Source organism: Eubalaena glacialis, chromosome 3, assembly GCF_028564815.1.
Source record: "Eubalaena glacialis isolate mEubGla1 chromosome 3, mEubGla1.1.hap2.+ XY, whole genome shotgun sequence".
Lineage (NCBI taxonomy): Eukaryota > Metazoa > Chordata > Mammalia > Artiodactyla > Balaenidae > Eubalaena > Eubalaena glacialis.
In genome coordinates, this window is record NC_083718.1 from 116,170,762 (window position 1) to 116,191,251 (window position 20,490).

General features: G+C 41.7%; 1 protein-coding gene across 4 annotated transcripts in view; it reads right to left on the reverse strand.

Annotated features, from left to right (window-relative positions):
• Window positions 1–1,304: 1,304 nt before the first annotated feature.
• The window catches only part of LRRC8B (leucine rich repeat containing 8 VRAC subunit B), a 91,192-nt gene continuing 72,006 nt past the window's right edge, over window positions 1,305–20,490 (reverse strand). For 2 of the 4 annotated variants that reach the window (XM_061186344.1, XM_061186343.1), the window contains one exon: window positions 15,573–16,101. In XM_061186344.1, the coding sequence (XP_061042327.1) occupies window positions 15,808–16,101 (294 nt within the window). In that variant the 3' untranslated portion in view covers window positions 15,573–15,807. Of the gene's footprint in view, window positions 1,825–13,327; window positions 14,852–15,572; window positions 16,102–20,490 lie in introns of those variants that run through there. The other 2 variants (XM_061186342.1, XM_061186345.1) reach the window with 2 other exon arrangements.

Here is a 20,490-nt window from a genome sequence, read left to right on the forward strand (position 1 = left end):
GTTATTCAGTGGTTTGGGTGGGAACTTTTCATTTCAGAGCTTATTCTGAACCACACAGACATTTTCAGAGGTGCTCTACCCTAAAATTCAGCCTGAAGGCAGAGAAGTGCACGTATGTCTAATGGAGACTTATGTGATGGGGCGGGGTGCCGCAGGTCCAGGTAGTGCGATGCTGAACTTTCTTTCAGTATGTTACAGAACTACAGATAGAATAAAGGCCCTAAGCCGTGGAGAGTGAGTGAAAACTTTGCTGTGACTTAAATATGACTATTCATGTAAATGGATGCTTTCTGTGAATTCAAGAGTCATACTTTAGTGCCTGGGCATATTTTAAATGCCCACTCGGGAAGAATAACTAGACCTTTAAGATAATACGTCATAGCCTTTGTTGTGTTTTGGAGTCACGATTGCAAACTGTGAAAGTCTTTCAGGACCAATAAATGAGTGCACTTACGTTTTGACCACGCTGATTTCCAGGTTAGGAAGTCCATTTGTATTCCACAGAGAATCATAACATCTCAGAGCCTAAAATTGGCCTTAACAGTCACCTCGCTCAATGCTCCTCATTTTACCAAAGAGTAAACCGAAGTGGGCCTAGTCAGGGTTAGTGACATTCTGGAGTCACTTAACAAGCTGGGAGAATGTTCCCTGAAGACCTCAAGGACACTAGGTCCAGGTGGTGTTTGCAGACTTGGTTGAGTTTTTGCATAGTATCTAAGAACACAAACTCTGAAATCAGATCTGGATTCTAAAGCAGATTTTTTGTTTACTAACTGTGTGTGTTTTTGTAAAACATTTAACAAAGCCTCAGTTCTCTCACCTGTAGAATGAGCATAAGATTTTCATGCTATAACCTCATCATACCCATTATACCCTCAAATCATGTACCCAAAGTTCTATTGAAACTTCCTCATGCTGTTTACTTGCCCACAAGCCTTCGACAACTTATTGTTTTCAGTCTGTCCACAGAAGTACCCACTAGCAGTTTCTGGCACATACACTTGTCCTTAGGCTTTCTGGCTGACCCACTGGCCCTGGGATGAGGTTTGCCAATGCCTGGCTGTCTGCTTTTCATTCATTCTGTACCTACAATGTGCTAGGCACCATACTAGTTGAAGGGGATACAAAGACGAACAAGATTTGGTTTCTGTTGTCAATTTACTGAGGAGGAAATCTATAAATAACTTCACTACATTGTTATAAAGTTCAGGAATAAAAGCACTGAACTCCAACTCGGGGGAAGGAAGGTGGTCAGAGACAAAACATTTTGTCGTAGTCTTAAAGAATGAATGGAAGTTTGACAGGTAGATAGGTAGGTAGGTAGGTAGATAGATAGATAGATAGATGATAGACAGTCTTCCAAATTTATATTGAAGGAAGGGACCTCTGATTGAGAGAGCAGCATGGGCAAAGGCATGGAGGTTTGGAAAGGCCTGGCACAGAGGACTGCCACGCCGTTCCCTGTGCTGGGCCTGTAGGAATGCACATAGGAAGTCCAGCACTGCCCCGAGGATTTGGAGTCTGACCAAAAGCAAACCACTGGGGTCAGGTCACATGGCTGCTTTGCTAAATCCCACAGTGCACCAAAGGGCGAGAACATTAACATTTCCAGTGAGTCGCATGTAAATGACTGTCTCTTTCTCAAGGTACTCAGGTGGGGGTGGGGGGCTTCTTTCATGCTGGGTGACAGAGTAAAGAGTCAACACAGTTACATCTCTGATGCTGACGTCATTCCCGTCATGTGGCCTTGGATTTCATTTTCTCAACCTTCTTCTCTCTATAGTTACAAGAGGCAAGACTTCTTCTTTTAATCACGCCGCCTGGCTGTGAGAGAACAGACAAGAGTGTGACTTAACCAGGGAAGGGGGGATGTGAGGAGCAGGGCCTTTCCTAGTCCCTCTGTGGTCCCTCCACAGGCCTTCCCTCTATCCCCTCAACCTTCCCCACACCCTGGTCCTCTCCCCATCAGAAATGGCCCTACTGGGAGGGGAAGACAGAACCCCTAACAGGGCAGGGGTGCTGACTTGTCCATGTGCTGGGCAGGCACCCTGGTTGTCCAGGGCAAAGTGAAAAAAAAAAAAAAGGACAAGGTTTAATGAGCTATGCAATCTTTCTCCAAAACCCACAGCTGGGCTACACCCGACCCTGCCTGTTCCTTCTCCCCCGACCCTTCCCGACGTGAAGCTGTGTGAACAGTGGGTCCAAGGGCTCTGTCCCTGTCTCTGTCCAGGTCCTGAGCACCACCCCATCTGCCCTCCCCAATGATGTGGAATCCTCACTGGTGTGTGCTGTCCACAGATTTGTGAACTCCTGGTACAGTAAAACACTTTTATGTCAAAAAAAAAAAAGAGTGTGACTTGACTTCTCAGAGAAGACTCTGACTGCCCTGTTCTCAGCAGTGCCCTCAGTGCTGGTGGATAAACGCTTCTTACCAATGGGAAACCCAACATGCCTTCCTTTGCACCGTAACTTGTTCACCTGATTGTTCCCAGGGAGATGAGGATGCTGCCCAGGGCATGGTTTTCTCAGCCATCTCTTGGCTGCCCCTCCTCTTCATATTAGAAGAGAGAAGAAAGGGAGGAAAGAAAGGGCCCATGTGCTCCTGATGGGTCAGATTCTCCTTGTCCTGGTCTGGTGTACTTTTCTCATTCGGAGGAGAACATGCCCTTCACACATGTCAGCCAGTAGGATGGTCAGACATTCACGGAGAATCTCAAAGCCCGGTGCTGAGGCTCAGGTAGCCATGGATGCTGTCTACACCAGGTTTACAGTCGAGTCAGGAACACAGACATTAAACAAGTAGTAGTTGCCAAGGTAATGGTATCTAGTATTACCAAGGTAATACTATGTCAAAGTAGAGCGCCAGTTGCCATGAGAACGCACAATGGGGGAACGTAAATCTGGTCAGGCAAGTGCTACCCTGAGGAAGTGAGCATTTAACTGGAGAAATGGGTGAACCTGAGTTAGTTAGACAAATGGAGCATGGAAGAGCCTTCCAGGCAGAAAGAAATACATGTGCAAAGAGCAAGGTGGAAAAGAGCGTATTTTAAAAGATTTTTTACCACCTTTGGAGGAAAACTCATTAGAGCTAACACGTAGTGAGCACCCACTGGGGACAAGACAAATGCTAAGCATTGTACATAATTTCCTGGGATCCTCCTGAGACCGAGAGAGGTTTGTTTCCATGATGGTGGGACCCTGTTTGTCTTGTTCCCATTGATCCCACTGTATCCTCAATACCTAAGGCAGGCCCTGGTTAGGAGCAGACACTAAATATTTGTAGAATAGAGTCTACATTTTACAGATGAGGAAACTGAAGCTCTGAGAGATAAGGTTACCCAAATCTTACTGGTAGAGATGAGACTCCAGCCCAGGGTGCAGCCGAGAGCCTTCCCGGCAGCCGGCTGACAGCCCAGCTCTAAGACAGTGGACTTGCTTTCTCCTCTTCTAGACACAGCAGAGCCATGTCGAGGCCTGGAGCAGTCCTGAGCTGGGCACCAGAGCACAGAATAGGTACACAGCACACAGCTCCAGGACAGCTCACCATGGGTCTGGTCAGCCTGATGGGCACACAGTCTGCCCTTGAGCTGGCACCCAATTGGGGCTTTACCCTAAATTCAGGGAGGAGCTGACATCTCTCAGTGCACCCAAGCCTGGAGGTGTGTCTCTCGAACTGGGAACCTGTTAGCTGACCAAACACTTAGGCCCAGAGTCCCATGAAACAGAAACCCAAAACTGAAAACTTGGAGGCATCTGTTGGTCCCAGATCAGACTCTGGGCTGGACATCAGTGGTGATGGATCAGCCTCAGATTTCACACTTCGGTGTTAAAGCCCAAGAGAACCTCCCAGGTCACCTTTGTACCTGTGCAACCTGAGGCCATTTCTCCTAGCAAGGGAAATGTAGCCTGAGCTGATGAAGGCCCTCCTGGGAATGCTCCTATCTGCCCTGCCCTACATGGCTCCTCTTCACCGCACACCTGGCTCTCCTGATGGGGTGCTTGGCAGAGCAACACTTGAAAACCATCCCATCCTCCTTCACTTGCTATTATACTTTAAGTTCTTCAGTGAATAAAAGACTTGTTCATATGTCATAAAAGTGAGTCATTTACAAAGCTAAAAAATAAATGTATGACACGCTCAAGCTCTTAAGAATATTACTCATTATTAACCCTCATCAACACTTCCCACTCACTGAGCATCTTATATAGATCCGAATACTGGAGTTGGAAGGCACCCCAGGGAACACCTAAGCTCATCCTCTCATTAGCCTCTGTTAGACGGGGACCCTGAGCACACTGGCGTCCTCAGATCACACTGGAAACGGCAGCAGCAAGGGCCAATACCGAATCCTAGAAGTCACAAGGACCCCATATTCTCTCCCACTATGAGCTGGCCTCTGGCATCCTCAGCATCTCCAAACTCCCGAGCCACAGCTCACCCCGAGAAGCTGATTTCCTGCAGCCCCTCCGGTCAGGAGCTCAGCTGGGGCCTCTGCTGATTACCTGAGGCAGCACTCCAGCCATTTGGCTCATTTCCAGTCTTACAAAAAAAATTTTCTGTGGGCGCTCTTTTCTAAGCTGGGGGAGTTAGACTCACCACCAGAAAGAAAAAGGGAGGCGGGCCAGTTTCTTTCATCTTCTAGAAGAATATAAAAAGCAGCTAATGTAATGGTGCGAAGTCACTTGGTAAGTCATCTTTTCTTCCTGAGCCAAGCTTGGTGAAAGGGGTGGAGTGTCATGTGAGAGCTACAGTCCCACTGTGTGAAGGGCCTTGGAGGCGGCTGATCTGGGCAGCTCACAGTGGGTCTGACATGCCCCTTGTCTTGAAGGGCAGGCATTTTGAAAAAACCAAGGGGGAATGCCAAGTGAACCAGTGCTTCAGGGAGTGGGTTCTTAGAGCTTGAGGTGAGGCTTTCTCCATGCTTAGCAGTGTGTGTTCAGCTAATAGGCAGAGCCAGGGAGGGACACACCATCGGCTTAGGGTGAGGAACACAGCTTCTTATCTGTAGCACAGCAGGAATTCAATAAGGACAGCATCACCCGTCCCTCCTCCTCACTCTCCAAACGTCTACATCAGCAGAACGAATTTAGAACCAATTTAGCCTAAACTGTGATTGGTAGTCATTTTGCAAGTCTAAAATGTCTGCCAGCATCTCCCTATAATAAATCAAGACTCTCAGGGAGTTAAACTGGAACTGCAATTCTGTATAAAACCCAAACCACTGGGAGCCCCATTTGTACATTGAAGCTAAAGCCAAAATGTTGACAACTCTTTTTAACAGGATGAGGTCTTCATCCATCGTCTCCCACAGGGTCTGAAATTCAGAATGGCACTCTGTTCTTCTAATGAGAGCACATGTGCTCATAGTTTAGGTTAGGACATTGAAATAAAAACTCTGCCGCTTCAAAAATAACCATGAAGTTTAAAATTACATTAGTCCTTTGGATGAAATTGTTATATTTATACTAAAGGGTGTTTAAAACTGTGTGTTTGTGTATATGTATGTATCTGCATGCATATCAATCTTTTACCAGAATGTCTTGCACAGTGTAAAGGACAGAATACTGGATTAGATGTCGAAACCCTAGGCTGTTCTCACACCACCATCATTTGCTTGTCATATGACCTTGGCAGCGTGCACTATACAAAAAGCAGAAATTTGGTGGTACAGAGTCTCCAGTTCAAACCTGGGTCTGCCACATCCTAGCTATATAATCTAACATATAACCCAATATGTCATTTAACCATCTTGGACCAATTTGTTTTTTCTATAAAATGGAGATCGTACCTGTCTTAACACGTTTTAAACATTCGTGATGTTACTATGACAAATGCTTTAGTAGTTCTCAGTAATGGTAACTACTGATGGTTCCTTTCAGAGTCTAGTTTTCTTACAAGTGAAATGGGGAAAGAAGCCTCGCGTGCTTTGAGCCCAGTACTGCATTGGCACAGGAAGGGTTATTATCAGGATGCAGGACGTAACTTAAATGAATGCACCTTGTTAGAGAAGGCACAGGACCTGCAGTTAGGGAGGAGGCCTGGGTGCTAGTCTTGGCTCTTCCACTAGGCTTTGCTTACAGACCATCTGTGCTCCTGAGAGCCAGACCCGATGATGGAAAGAGCACTAAACAGGGGGACATGCAGACTTAGGTGCCACCTCCCTCAGACAGTGGGTTTGTGATCTCGGACAAGCCATCTAGGCTTTCCTCTTCAGAAAAGTCTCCATGGTTTCTTCCAATTGGAAAGTTCCACAATTCTAGAATTACATTAGGAGATGAAGGGGGAAAAGAAAAAGGATAGGAGGTGACTCTTTGGCTCAGGAGAAGGCAGACTAGGATAGATATGGAATAGGAGGAAGCGCTGGGCGTAAAGGTGATAGGAGACCAGTGAGCTCTGAAAACCAGAGCATGATCTGTGAGCCTTCAAACACCCAGGTGGGTGAGAGGGGGTAAAGTGCTAATCTTGGGTGCTGTTTACCTAAACCTCTGAAGAAACGGCTTTGCAGACCTGTAGGTTAAATAGGATTCCTCTCTGAACAGTCATGAGATGTTGAGAAAGTTATTTTTTCATTTGTTTTCTCATCTGTAAAATGGGAACAACACACCAAATAAAACCTTGTTGGATGGATTGAGACAGCACGCATGAATAACCTGGGGGGGCACCTGGCCTGTAGCAGGAGGTAAATAATGTTACTGTTGTAAGTATTTCCCCCGATATGACGTTTCTCCCGAGGTGACAGACTCCAAGCTGAAGGAGCAGTGATGAAATGATTAGATTTTTATCTTTCCTCAGTTTGAAGCCATTAGTGAGGCTTATGATGTATTGTTCTGCCCAGGTATCACAGGTCCAGCGAATTTCCCTCAGGCCTCTTAATGCAGACTGAATCAATGCTCCTTCACTTGGCTACTTCTTCAGGATTTCCCTTTTCACAGAGCAGTTGCCTGAGACTGGTTCAGTCTATTATGAAAAGGGTGACAGTATGGCTCTTTTCTCCCCATAATGATCTGAGTAGTTTCTTTATGAAATACTATAGAGGCAATAAGACAAGGATGTGAATCCTAACCCAGTTCAAGGAAAGGCTAGAAGGAAACTCTCTTCACACAGGTGGCATTTGGTCCCCCCAGTGTTTAAACATTTGCCTGGGTCCTAATTTACAAGGAGCACCAAATATTATTGGAATAATTGGTAATAGGTCAGGACCAGTTAACGCGGGTTTTCACATGCCATTCATTAGGTTACCAGCCTAAGGAATGCAAATTGGTCCTACTTCCATTCAGCACAGTGAATAAGTCTGTTATTTGGAATTTGAAAATTGTGACAGGAAACCACCTTGAAGGAAGGGAGAATCTTGACAACTGAAAGACATTTATTTTTTCAAATACATTCTGACTTTATTCAACATGTTATATGCAATGGTCCAAATCGATTATTCCTCTTCTGATAAAGTTACCACAACCTGAGGTAGCTGAGAAACCGTCCCTTCCCTACTATAATCCCATTTGCCTCAGGTTCCTAAGGTTGCAAGCACGCCTCGCCAGCTGACAACCACATTCCCCTGGACATTGTGATTTGAAAGACTTTTTTTTTTTTTTTTAAAGATTTTTTTGATGTGGACCATTTTTTAAGTCTTTATTGAATTTGTTACAGTATTGCTTCTGTTTTATGTTTTGGTTTTTTGGCCACGAGGTGTGTGGGATCTTAGCTCCTCGACCAAGGATCGAACCCGTACCCCCAGCATTGGAAGCACCCGCTGCATTGGAAGGCGAAGTCTTAACCACTGGACTGCCAGGGCAGTCCCCTTGAAAGACATCTATGTCGATGAGTACAAACTAAAACATCTCCCTTGATGTGATGGGTATTTAATACTCTCAAAGTTGGGATTTAGTAAAGGGTGATTTGTGTAAGCTTGGAATATGTGGTTAGGACAATGCTAAACAGCCCAGTCAGAGAGAGAGAGAGAGAGACTGGAGGATGTAGGGCCTGAGATCTGGGAAGGGCCAAAAGAGTAGGATGCTCTGAGGGGGAAAAAGAGAGGGGAGACCCAGCAGCTGAGAGGCCTGCTCATGAGGCCTGGGAAAAGAGACTGTCTACTGGGAGTGTTTGACAGAAATGCGATGAGGACCCCTACCCTCCACCTGTCTCTCTGCTCAATCATCTTTAAGCTCTACCTTAACTCTTGTTAGAGTTTTGCTTTTGGAGAAGGAAATAGACAGCTGACATAAAGGTTCATGATTTTTACTAATAGAAAACCAGTTTCCCCCATCTCTACCAAGTACATATTGAATGAATATTCAAAGCATGTTTAAAGGGGTGACAAATTGTTACCTGCCCAGGGCACCTACATGTCTGGTCTGGTCCTGGTGCCAGGCACTGCATGGGGTTTTTTAAGTGCATCTCATTTGAGATGGAGTCACTGAGATTCAGTGAGGGCCACTGAATTCTCAAGATCTTACCTTAGGTGGGGGGCGGGGCTGCATTTCATAAAGGCAGGGCAAGGAGAAACTGAATAAAAGGGGAGGAAATAGGAACCAGGCGAACTTCTATTTGATTTCTTCTCATCTCAGCGGCAGAGGGAGGCAGAGAGTAAAAAACGATGTGCCTGAGCCCTAAATGAATAAACAACAGGCCTGTGTAAAAAGGCACACAAAATTTAAGGTATTTGTTATAAGAAATAATTTGAAAAGCTTCTCAGCAGCACACAGGCAGTTCTATAGAATCATTGGTATTTAGGAGGCAAGACTTAGAACTCTTGTCTAGAGCATGATGAGACAACACAGGGTGAAGAGAGACTTGTATTTTCCAAGTAGAAAAATGACTGCATTTTTCGCATGTTGAAAAATGACTTTTTTCTGATCCTTCGTTGGCATATTAGATACATATTCCTCTGTAAATATGGGGCTGAGTTCAAGGTCTGGCTTTGTGCTTTTGGATAAACTGCTTTCCTCTGGACCTCGGAGATGAGAGGGACAGAGTAAACAAGCTAGGACCCTGGATTTCAGAGAATCCAGACTCATGTCAGAAACCCAAACACGAGCTGCAACTCCAGAGCATCAAACGGTGGCCTCAACAGCACCGAGACAGCCTGTGTCTGCACAGCCAGGCCCCCTTCACAGCATGTTTGAAAAGTGATTTTGGAAAGTGGAGGCGAGTGCTGAACAACGTGGGCCACCCATGCTCATGGGGGCAGGTGACTGCCCCGTGGCCTGTTAGCACAGGACCCAGTGCCCAAAGCACCTTGCAGTGACGCCTTAGGTCAGGCACTGGCTTCGTTCCCTCAACATCTTCCCATTCCTGAGGCATTTAGGGTGAGGGAAAGCCTTGCCTGAAGTATGCATTTCCTGGGAAAAATAGGACCATCTGGTTTCCTTCATCATCTGGTTCAGTCTATAACGAGTTCTGTCCTCCAGCAGAGAAAAGTTCTTACTATCTGCTTTCTAATGTGTTCCTGAAACTGTGTAGGTGGTTGAGAGAGAGAGTCTTCTATCCAAAAGTTCAAACTATTACGTGCCTAGTTTACTTGATAATTCGAGTGTTTTCTCCCTTTACTAAACCTTCACATTTCTTGTCTTGTAGTTTTTTTACTTTTTATTTACCTGGTCCACTATTCAATGCTAGTGCGAAACTAACAGTAGATGGAGAAACAGGAGCCAAGAAGAGAGGGACAGAGATGGGTTGGTTTGTGAACATCAGTCCCCAAGGATCAACACTATTGGACAGATGGACTTATTAGGAGTGACAGATTCCACACCGTCAACACTCCCCCACAGTGTATTCTAGGATCAATTCAACAGTTTTCAGGGACTTGATAATTTGTGGCCATTGTAGCATACTTTGAAAACTCATACTACTGTTATGAGATTCATATGTAAATCTAAAATCCATCATTTGGTGAACAATATAACAGTACAACTGCACAGTAAACCCTGGGAAGAGGAGGGAATCACTTCTGGAACTTGGGCACTGATACGTGTATACAGGTACAATTAGTCCAGTCAACTTCTTCCAACACTGAATCTGTTTTTATGTGCCATTTATTATAAAAATTGAATCTTTATTTTACACAAAAGTTATTTTAAAAACAGTAAAGTTTACCAAAACCTACTGAATCTCAGGCAGAGGGATTTACCACCAAAATGCAGATTTACATGGTAAACCTGAGGGCCAAAATCATTCAACTCAAAACAATCTCACGTTTTCTAGTAATCCATTATCAGAAGCGAAAACCAATTATGTACATGTTTCAGAATATGTGACAAAGACAAAAAAACAAATGCTAGCCTTCACTGTGAAGCTAACCAAAGAAAATGTCTCTACTCAGGATTGGCCCATTATTTTGCTGAGAGTGAAACATTTGAAGAGTTTTTAAAATATTTAAGCATAAATATTTAGGTTTATATATAACACATATGTACCCAAACACATCCATTCTAATTCTATGCCCCTTTGTATTTTTTAAATTGCACCATCTCTGTTAGAGATAATATATAACATGCAGCAGGCATTCCTAATTGTTTTCCTCAGCAGTAGTGTACTATACGAGTCAAATGCAAAATTTAAATATGAATTAATTTCAACCAGAAGCCAGCTCAACTCAGTACTTTGGTTCATATGTTCTATGTTAATGCTTTAGGGTTGATGAAATTGTTCATATAAAAAAAAAAAAGTTGGAGAGAATGTAGTCCATTACCAAAGGTACTTAGTAGATAGTTCCCAGTGCATGTAGAAGTGATGGACCAGAAACAGGAAGAAACCAATTAAATAGGACTGCAGTTTTTTCACCGCTTCAGCTTTCATATCCAGCTGAAGATAAGAAATAATTATATCCAGGGCATTTTGCAACAGTTACTAGTTTAGGCCATTTCATGTATATAATGTCTTCATAATTCAAACCAGGATGCAAAATAACTCCTCCCCCCTCCCACCAGCCTTCCTCTTGTTTCCAGAAAGAAATAAACACAGGGTCTGATGCAATATACAGTTCCTGAAAACAAAGTGGATTTACAGTTATATTCTCATGCTGTTGGTACAGACGAGGGATCATTGGATCAGCTCTGAACACTGCAGGGATGGGTCAAGTAGAACTATTCAATTAGGCATAATTATAGGCTCTGGCTTCCCCCCAAATAAATACATGCTCAAGTATTATCGCAAGTTCTCTAGCACACATATATTTTGTTACTATATAAATTTAAGGAGACGGGTGAGTGGAGAGGGAAAACAAAATACCTTATGTGGATGGGACAATGCTAAGAGAAAGTGACGATGGAAAGAGCATTTGATTGAAAATACAAGGAAATAAAGCTATAAATCCACAGAATAATTGTTTGATTATTTTAATGGTTTCTGAACCCATCAATATTATGCAATACTTTAATTCAACATACAAAATTTGAATCATGAGACACCTGAAGAACAGAAACAAATATTTTCACTATCAAACAATAATGTTACGCAGATAACTCACTGCAGCTCACCACAGCACACACATTGGAGCTATGCCACAACAATGAGACCTTGAGGATCTTTATTTACCCTGTTTAACACAAACATTTGCTAAGTGACAGTGAAACATGGTGATATCAGAGGAAAAATGAAGACTGAGGATGAAGAATGAAAACACCGTATCTATGTGCCACACAGATATACCCTGATGTATGTTAGTGAAGGAACACTACACCTTACAAGGAATGCTCAAAACCACTTAGGTCGCTGACCAAGTTTGAGCATTTAGTTTTCTTTTAACATTACAACTAAGAGAATAGAATACTCCATGATTACAAGTAAGGAATAAAAAATAATTAATATCCTAGCGTTAACCTACAACCTCTTACAACTTTGGAAAAATATTAAACATATCCAAAACTAATAAATTACATTTTGTATACATGGGGCGTGTGTGTGTCTGTGTGTGTGTGCAAGCTCATCATTGTGTATCTGTGTGCATGAATGTAAATAAAATGAACCAATGCTAGCATAAGCCTTCAACTTTGTTCTGAATAACATCCATATTTATTTTTTGGAAAATGCACTACACATTCTTGGAAATCAAGTATCAACTAAAGTCTTAAAACTATAATTGAATAAACTTCATTTTCTTCATTTAAAATCCTCTTCCAAATTGAAGATCTGCTCCAACATTGCAGTAAAGGTGGCATCAAACACCACAGTTTTGTGTGTTAAGTGGTGGTCTCAGAGTTCATGGCATTAGTGCTACATCATTTCAAAAGTTACCTAAACACTGGAGTGTAGGATTGAAATAAAAAAGTAAACCTAAAAACTATGGCATCAAGAACAACAGAGTTTGCATTAGTAACCAAACCCTAGTGTTTGGAAGGAAGCTTACAAAGCTCATTATTGATCCTGATAGAAATTTAGAAGGGTGATAAGGAAGGTTTGCCTAGTGACTTCCGCAGGTGAACAGAACTGGTGACTAGCCGGGAGGAGTTGTAGTTTGTCAGGGGAATAGTAGCAAATCTGAAATTTGTTTTAAAAACTCTTCTTTATAGAAGGGGGTAAGATTTTTCATACACATTTTGGCTAATTATATGGCCCAAAACATTTAAACATATTTCCATGTATCATATTCATGTTCCAAACATAAGATAATCCTATCCAACACTGGAATCGGTACACATGACAATTCTATTGTGCAACAGAGATGTGAAACATTAAAATGACAACAAACTCAACATTAAAAAGATTGAAAATAACACAAAACCCTAGATATAGTCAGAATCCGTTTTCTGAAATCCTACAAGAAAGTTTCATCAGTTATGCCTGGCTCCCTGAGAACTTGAATGTTCTGACTAAAGGCAAGTTTTGGTAAGAATTGCATTTTTACACTGTTCTTTCTCATTCAGAATAAACAATAACGTTTTAGGCAGCTTTTGGTGTTTTATATTTTTTATAGCTATTACTCAAATTTCATTTGATGTGAACAATTCTTTTCTCTGAATGTTAGTCCAGGGGTGTGTGGCAGGTGAGGGAAGCTACATTTTGCCATAACTTAGACTCACTTTCATCTTTCTGGAAGGGACAAAGCAAGAAAAAACATACCATACAACACAATTCCATGTTTACAGTACTCTTTACCCATAGTGTTTTCCAGTTTTGTCTAGGTGCAGTTAATAGATTACTTCATAGTTACATCCAAAATGAGACGGCATCACAATGCCTAGACCCATTAGAGAAAAACACATTGAAAATGTACATTTCCCCAAAATGAGTCAGTCGATTTTATTCATTTTACAACATGCATGATAATAAAAAGCCAAACACAAAACTCTTTATAAAAAAGAGCAAAATGTATTCCAGAAAAGTTAGACAAAGGCATGAGATGGATTTGTTAACCAGATCTGTTTCTTTGTGAGCTTTGAGAACTCATTTTAAGCACTGAATTTTAAGCTGAGTGTTTTACATTATAATCCTATCTAGAGATCATGCAGATGGAGAAGAAAGTATTTTGCTTAACTCTTACTTAATTTCCACAGAACGCTTTAAAATCAGTTTTAAAGATCCAAATCTGCACCTCTCCCCTCCATCACAGTTTTTGAAGTAATTAAGAATTGTACCCGTACAATAGCACAGCACTAGGGAAGAGAGAGGTAGATGATGTGGCCATCCTCTTACAAGGAAACCCCCCAAATATTTTAGGGCATGAAACACAAGGCTTTTGTTATCCAAAAGTAATTAGTTGCAGAGTACAAAAACATTTTGGAACAGAATGTGCACAAATATGAGAATCATAAGCAGCCAAAACCAAGTATATTAACAGTAAATTCTTAAAGAAAAGGATGTGTTCTCTGTACCTTACAAAAATTATTCTCACAGATTTTGAATCCAAGATTATACAATAAAAAATATTTGTATGTTTTACATTTAATATAAAAATCATTAGCAAATAAAAAAGGCTTTGATGATATACAAGAAAAAATTTGAGTATACATTAATTTTTAGGATGCCCCGAGGGTGACATGTCCTAAGAACCCTGCTCCTGTTCTATGCAAAGGCCAAAGGCAGGCACTTTCTCAGGGTTCATCATTGTTGTCAAGAGAAAATCAGATGGAGGAAGACTCAAAACAAGCTGGGACAGGAAGTAAAAATTAAGCCAGAAGGAATTCTGCCTAGCACAATGTACCCTGCCTAAAAATATTTAAGACCATAAATCAAAGACAGTGCTCAGTGTACATCAAGGCAATTTATGTTGATGACTTTATGGTCTAGGTGATAAATATCAAAACAGGAAGTCAGTTAAAACAAGTATGCAAATAAGTAATACCTAATCTTCAAAAGATACAAACTGCAACGTAGAGATTCAATAATTTCATGTCCCCATTCCACCCTCCAAGCATACTTCTTATATTTCCATAAGTTAAAGATCAATTATTCACAAAACTTTTAGTTCAGTGTTAATACTTTTTACCTGTTTAATTTAGGGATAGACACTGAGTTGCTTTAATAAGACATTTGGTTATAGTTAGTCATAATTATCCATTGTTCATCTTTATAACTTAGGAAAATTGAGTTCTCAGATAAAGCCCTGGAGTGTACTTTTCAAAAATTATTTTCCTCTTTAGGTCAACATTTATCTAAGCATGTCTGCAAACGTTCTGTTACAGGGGGAGGAAGAGTACTGAGCAAATTCTCCTCGACAATCAGACAGCTCCGTTTGAGGGACTGACATCCTTCCAGCTCAGGAGGAAGTGTTTCCAGGTAATTACCAATGAGCTCCAGGTGAGTAAGGTTCGTCAGCTCACCCACATGAGGGGACAAGCTCATCAGGCTATTTTTCCCCAAAAGTAAACACTGCAGCTTTTTGCACTGAAACAGCCCATCTGGTAGCATCTCAATCTGGAAAGGGAAAAAAAGAAGCCAGTAAAACTGGTTTTTGATGGCCTACCATAATACATCTATTTATTTATGCCCCTACCTTTTCCCAAAAACATTTCTAGACATTTTACAGAGGTACATATAACAATGATGATACACTTGAAGTAGATGGGGAAGATAAAGGAAAAATACGGACATCCTGACATGGAATCAGGATTGAGGCTACCATGAACTTCTATAAACCCCTGCTGTGTATGGGTGGGCAAGAGATTTGGCTCTGAACATTCTAACAAGCAACTCTCAATTCTCAAAGGAAACCTAATCGGTTACATACTCATTGTCCCGGAGATAAAAAACAAACCAGTGACTGAGGAGAAGCCTAATTACTCTTGAGTCCTAGTCAGAAATCAGGGCTCTCAAGAGTCCTCATAACGAGTTTACTGCGTGGGATAATGAGCTATACCCTCAAAAACATCCCGAGAACCGACACAAGGCTATTTTTTAGGGTTTCACAGTAGAGACTGAAAACTTTATTCTGTTAAAAAAAAAGTTGACAGGAGTAGAGACAAGAAGATATGACAATCTATACAATCTATACAGGATATGACAATCTATACATATAGATATACAATCTACAGATATACAACAGATATAGATACACAATCTATAGATATACAATCTATGCAAGATATGACAATCTATACATGCACATTTCATTCCCCTCTACATACACACTCACGTATTTACTCTTCTTCCTGCTCTCTGAGAGTTTCGATTAAGTCATACGACACAGAGAAATCATTTAAAATACGATAAATAGCCTGCAATTAGGTCAACTCCTACAGCTGCTCAACTGAACTGCTCCCCTATTTGGTGGGAAGGTTGCATTTGAGTTTCTAAGGGAGCCACAGTGTGTATATGAAATAGGGTTTATTGGGGAAAGACACCCAGAGAAGGGCTGAGCACACTCAATGTCCTCAGCTCTCATCCTGCCACTGACGGGCAAGTGCGCTCCAGGAAGAGCTGGATTGCATGCACCCCACCCTGTAACATTCCCCATATTTATATAGGCCTGGACCAGGCATCTTTGCAACTATGAAACAATGTAGGCTCCTTTGTTCCGGAAGTGGCTTTGTTAGAAACAGGGATGAAAGGGGCGCTCCAGATTTCAATCTGCTCCTCTGATGGGCTAGTGTAGCCCCACTGAGCCACTTCTCTGCTGGAACTTCCGGGGCCTTCCAGAACTGTCTCTTCAAAAGGATAAACATTCCCTATACAGCATAAAAAAATTGGTCAAATTGCATTCAAAAATGCTCATTATGTTGGAAATTGCCTTCTCCTCCATCACCCACATATACACTCAGTACTGGCTACCCTTGAAAATAAATCTAATGATCACTGTTGCTAAGTCAGCCATGCATTATAGCTCATCATTCTACACCAAAATACTAGGTATAAGCAAAGGAAAATATCTACCCTTTTATTTCATTCCTTCTTAAGAATGCAGATGCAAAACCATAGATATGTCAATTTCAGTATAGAGATATGACAGAGAGATGAGAGACAGAAGAAATGTAACTTCCTTCTGATTAGAGATTACCTGCAGCTCAAAAGTAGTGTCAGTGACGTACAAGTAGAGGGAATGATCAGTCCTGTGCAATGTGCTCAGGGTTGAGCGTGCCTGCTGGTGCAAAAGGAGTGACTTAGGCAAAGAGGCTGGGAAGAGGGAAGACTTGGCTCACCTGTATTCAGTGAATGCCTGCTGGGAGCCTCGTTTTGTGCCAGGTTCCCAGCTAGGCGTTGGGGATAAAGGGCTGAGCAAGACAGATGGGTCTTTAAGATCCATGCAGGGTCTCTCAACCTTGGCACTGTTGACATTTGGGGGTGGGATAATTCTTTTTGTGGGGCTGTCCTGTGCATTGTGGAATGTTTAGCAGCATCCCTGGCCTCTACCTACTAGATGCCAGTGCCACTCCCCTCTCTAGTTGTGACGACTAAAAATGTCTCTAGACTAATGTCTTCCACAGGGTACAATTGCCCCCATTTGAGAAACACTGGTCTAACGGGGGAGAGAAATATGAAACAATTATAGAAATCATTAGTCTACAACGGCTGCTAGGAAGAAGAGTGCCTTAACCAGGGCTGCATCAAGGAATCCCAATCTCCCTTCCTCATTCAGCTTCCAGGCCCCAGCAGGTGCCTTGCTTGATTGCACTGACTTCCTATTGAGTGAAGACCCTAAAGCCGTTGTCCTCATTCTCCTTCTGTCTGGCTGTCAACACTACCATGTCTCACCCATCTTCTTTCATCTCTCTGAATTTGTGATTTTAGCTTCTTCTCAGCCCCCAGAGTACAGGCGAGGGATTTCCCCAGGCAATGAGAGTGAGCCTCTGGGGTTGCCCCTCAGTTGTGTCGTAAAAGTGAGTTAAGGACTGTGGTTAGTGGCACACTTCCTGAGCGGTAAGTATCCGTCTCAGGGGCTTTCTCCCAGCATCATCACCCAGCTCAAGCACAGGGCCTTAACTCACATACTGGAATTCAATTTTGCTAAAGGAGGCTGGGGAGCTGTGTTAGAGACTCAAGACTTTCTTTCAAGTCAGCAGTTTTATCTTGAAAAATCGACTTACAAATTTTGCCTGAGCCAATAAATTTAAAAAAAATGTTTAGATAGCATTTATTTATACTGAATTCATTTAGCATGCTCTTTCTTAAACCATATAATACATGAGCCAGAAAGGAAAAAATTTCCCCAGTGGACCACTGATTTCTTCTCAAAAATCAAAAGAAATGTTTACAGACTATCAGATGATAAACTATATAAACAGAATGGTTTTATAGAATAAACTGTATTACATATATTTAATAAACTATGAAATAAACTGAAAAAAAAACTCACTATGGTTACATTATCACTCTATATCCTAGAATTTTCTGGCAACCAAATACTTCCAACAAAATGTATTGAAGCCCCCAGAACATCCAAGGAAGGATGGTTCTCATCCTATATTCATGACTGACATTGATAATTAAATATTCCACTGTTTCTCAGAGGCTGGGACCTCATTTCAGAATTCTTTTCAGTGTCAGATTTCCTATTGTTCTGGCCATTGACACATGCTATCTCGGAACATGTCAACCTGAATCTATAAAATCCAATCATTTCAAGAAGCAAAGCTGAATATTTCCATATCTAAGTGGTAATATCAAAACCAACAAGGAGCATTGCCACATAAATGATCTGCAGAAGGAATTTCTACATTATTCACCTTCTGGCTAACGTCTTTGAGTTGCATTAAATGCAGAAATGGAGAAACTGGAAGACCTAGGTGTAAATTGGAGTGGTTTTTAAGATTTCAGGGAGGTTATTAAATCCTCCCCCTTTCCTGTGCTTCTCCGTCACATTCAACACCATCATCATCCAATTACACTTTGGCACTGGAGAGAGGTGGATGCTGCCTCTTCCTCTCCCATCATCTATACACACCACTGCTTCCCGTGGAACATCATTTGGACTGATGCATCTGAGCTGTAGGAGAAAGAGCACTAGAGCAGGAGCTGGAACATGGGTTCCATCCCAGATCCATCACTGGGAAGCTTTGGACCTCAGGCAAATTGCTCTGAGCCTCAGTTTCAGTATCAGCAAAGTGAAGGCAGTGGACTAGAACAGAGATTGGCAAAGTTTTTCTCTAAACGGGCGGAACAGTAAATATTTTAGGTTTTGCAGGGCAAGTGGCAAAACTGAAAATATTATGTAGGTACTTACAATAACGAGAGAAAAAATTTCATACATTTAAGTGATGTAATTAAAAATACAATAACACAATTGAGTACAATTTCTTCGTAATACAGGCCCACTAAGGAGAACAATGCAACTTATTCATGGACACTGAAATTTGAATTTCATATAATTTTCATATGTGATGAAATATTATTATTATTCTTTTGATTTTTTTCCCCAACCACTTAAAAATTTAAAAGCCATTCTTAGGTCAGGCTGTGGGAGGATCTGGCTCCCAGGCTGTAGTTTGCTGACCTCAGGACCAATGACCCAGAGTGTTCCTTTCAGATACAAGAGTCTCTTAGTCTATATTCCTACTTCTAAATCATAATGATTAAACCTTTCCACAGGGTTTTGTTTCTTGATTGTCCTCTCCCAACCCTTGTGTATGCTACAACCAGAGCCTCCTTTGAAGGTACTGATTCAGGCTAACTAGCACCTTCATGCTCAAGCCTCACCTCAGCTACTATCCAATGACTCAAACTTGAACTAGACTGGTAGAATTCAAGGCACTCTCCACCCTGACCCACCTTCTAAAGGCTCTCATCTCTTATTACATCTGCCGATGCCTGTTGCAATCCTCTGGGCATGACCTCTATCCTTTCACATTTCCCCAATGTTCTCAGGAACACTCTTCTCAAGAATTACCATGGAAAAGAACGCCTTGCTCAACTATGTGTGGCAAACGTTGCACACCATATCTCCCTCTTGGAGAAGCACAATGCACGTTCATATGTTAAAGTCTCTGAGGAATCCTGCAGCAAAAATATGCTAAAAAATGTTTAATTTTTTTTGTGATAAAACTTATTACTATTCAGTGGAGTAAACTCTGGAGTGCCCTCTCAGTGAATGTCTGTCATTTGGGGGGCTGCCCCACATCTTCTATGTCCTGAGAATTCCCTACCTTATCTTGGTGGGACTCTTGGTGGGAAGCAGAGCCCACTTCCAACTAGAGGAACTGAAAACACAAGATCCTTGTGTTCCCAGATAACTTACAGCTCGAGTGTGAGCATTCTTAAGCTCTATCAGGTGCTCACATGTGGGCCTTGTGTCACAAAGAAGCAGAAACCATGAAGAACCGATTTTGTGGGAGGGCAAGGGCCACAGTAGCAGCAGCATCATTTTCAGGGTAGCATTGGTGCCCAGTGCTGGTATGGTCAGTGTCAAGATATCTTCTTCATTTTACTTTTGTACTATGATTTTGGCTGCATTTCTTTTGCTATCTAACTTTGTGCTTGATTGTTTTCCAAGCTTCATTCTTCAGCCTTTTCAGTGATAATATGAGATACATGACAGCCTTTCAATAAATGTCTTTTCTGCTTAACCCCAGAGTTAGTATTTGTTGCCTCCACCTATAAACCTGACACACTGCCCAAGTCTTTAAAAAAGAAGAGTCTTATATATACACTACCAAATGTAAAATAGATAGTTAGTGGGAAGCAGCCGCATACCACAGAGAGATCAGCTCCATGCTTTGTGTCCACCTAGACAGGTGGGATAGGGAGGGTGGGAGGGAGACGCAAGAGGGAGGAGATATGGGGATATATGTATATGTATAGCTGATTCACTTTGTTATAAAGCAGAAACTAACACACCATTGTAAAGCAATTATACTCCAATAAAGATGTTTAAAAAAAAAAAAAGAAGTCTTTAAAAACTGTTCTTTCAGGAATCTTTACGAACCTCCATTCCAAATGGAGGAATCAACTCACGTTTCTGAGTATGTGCACATCTAAGTATTTATGCAGCAGGTTTGATGTTTTATTTTCTAATTTTTATAAATATTTTGGTCTATTTCATAGACTCATGAGAACCTTAAGGTTTCAAGAAGGAACCTTGAAGTTAGTTAAATCCCTACATGAAACATGAATCCTTAATTCCC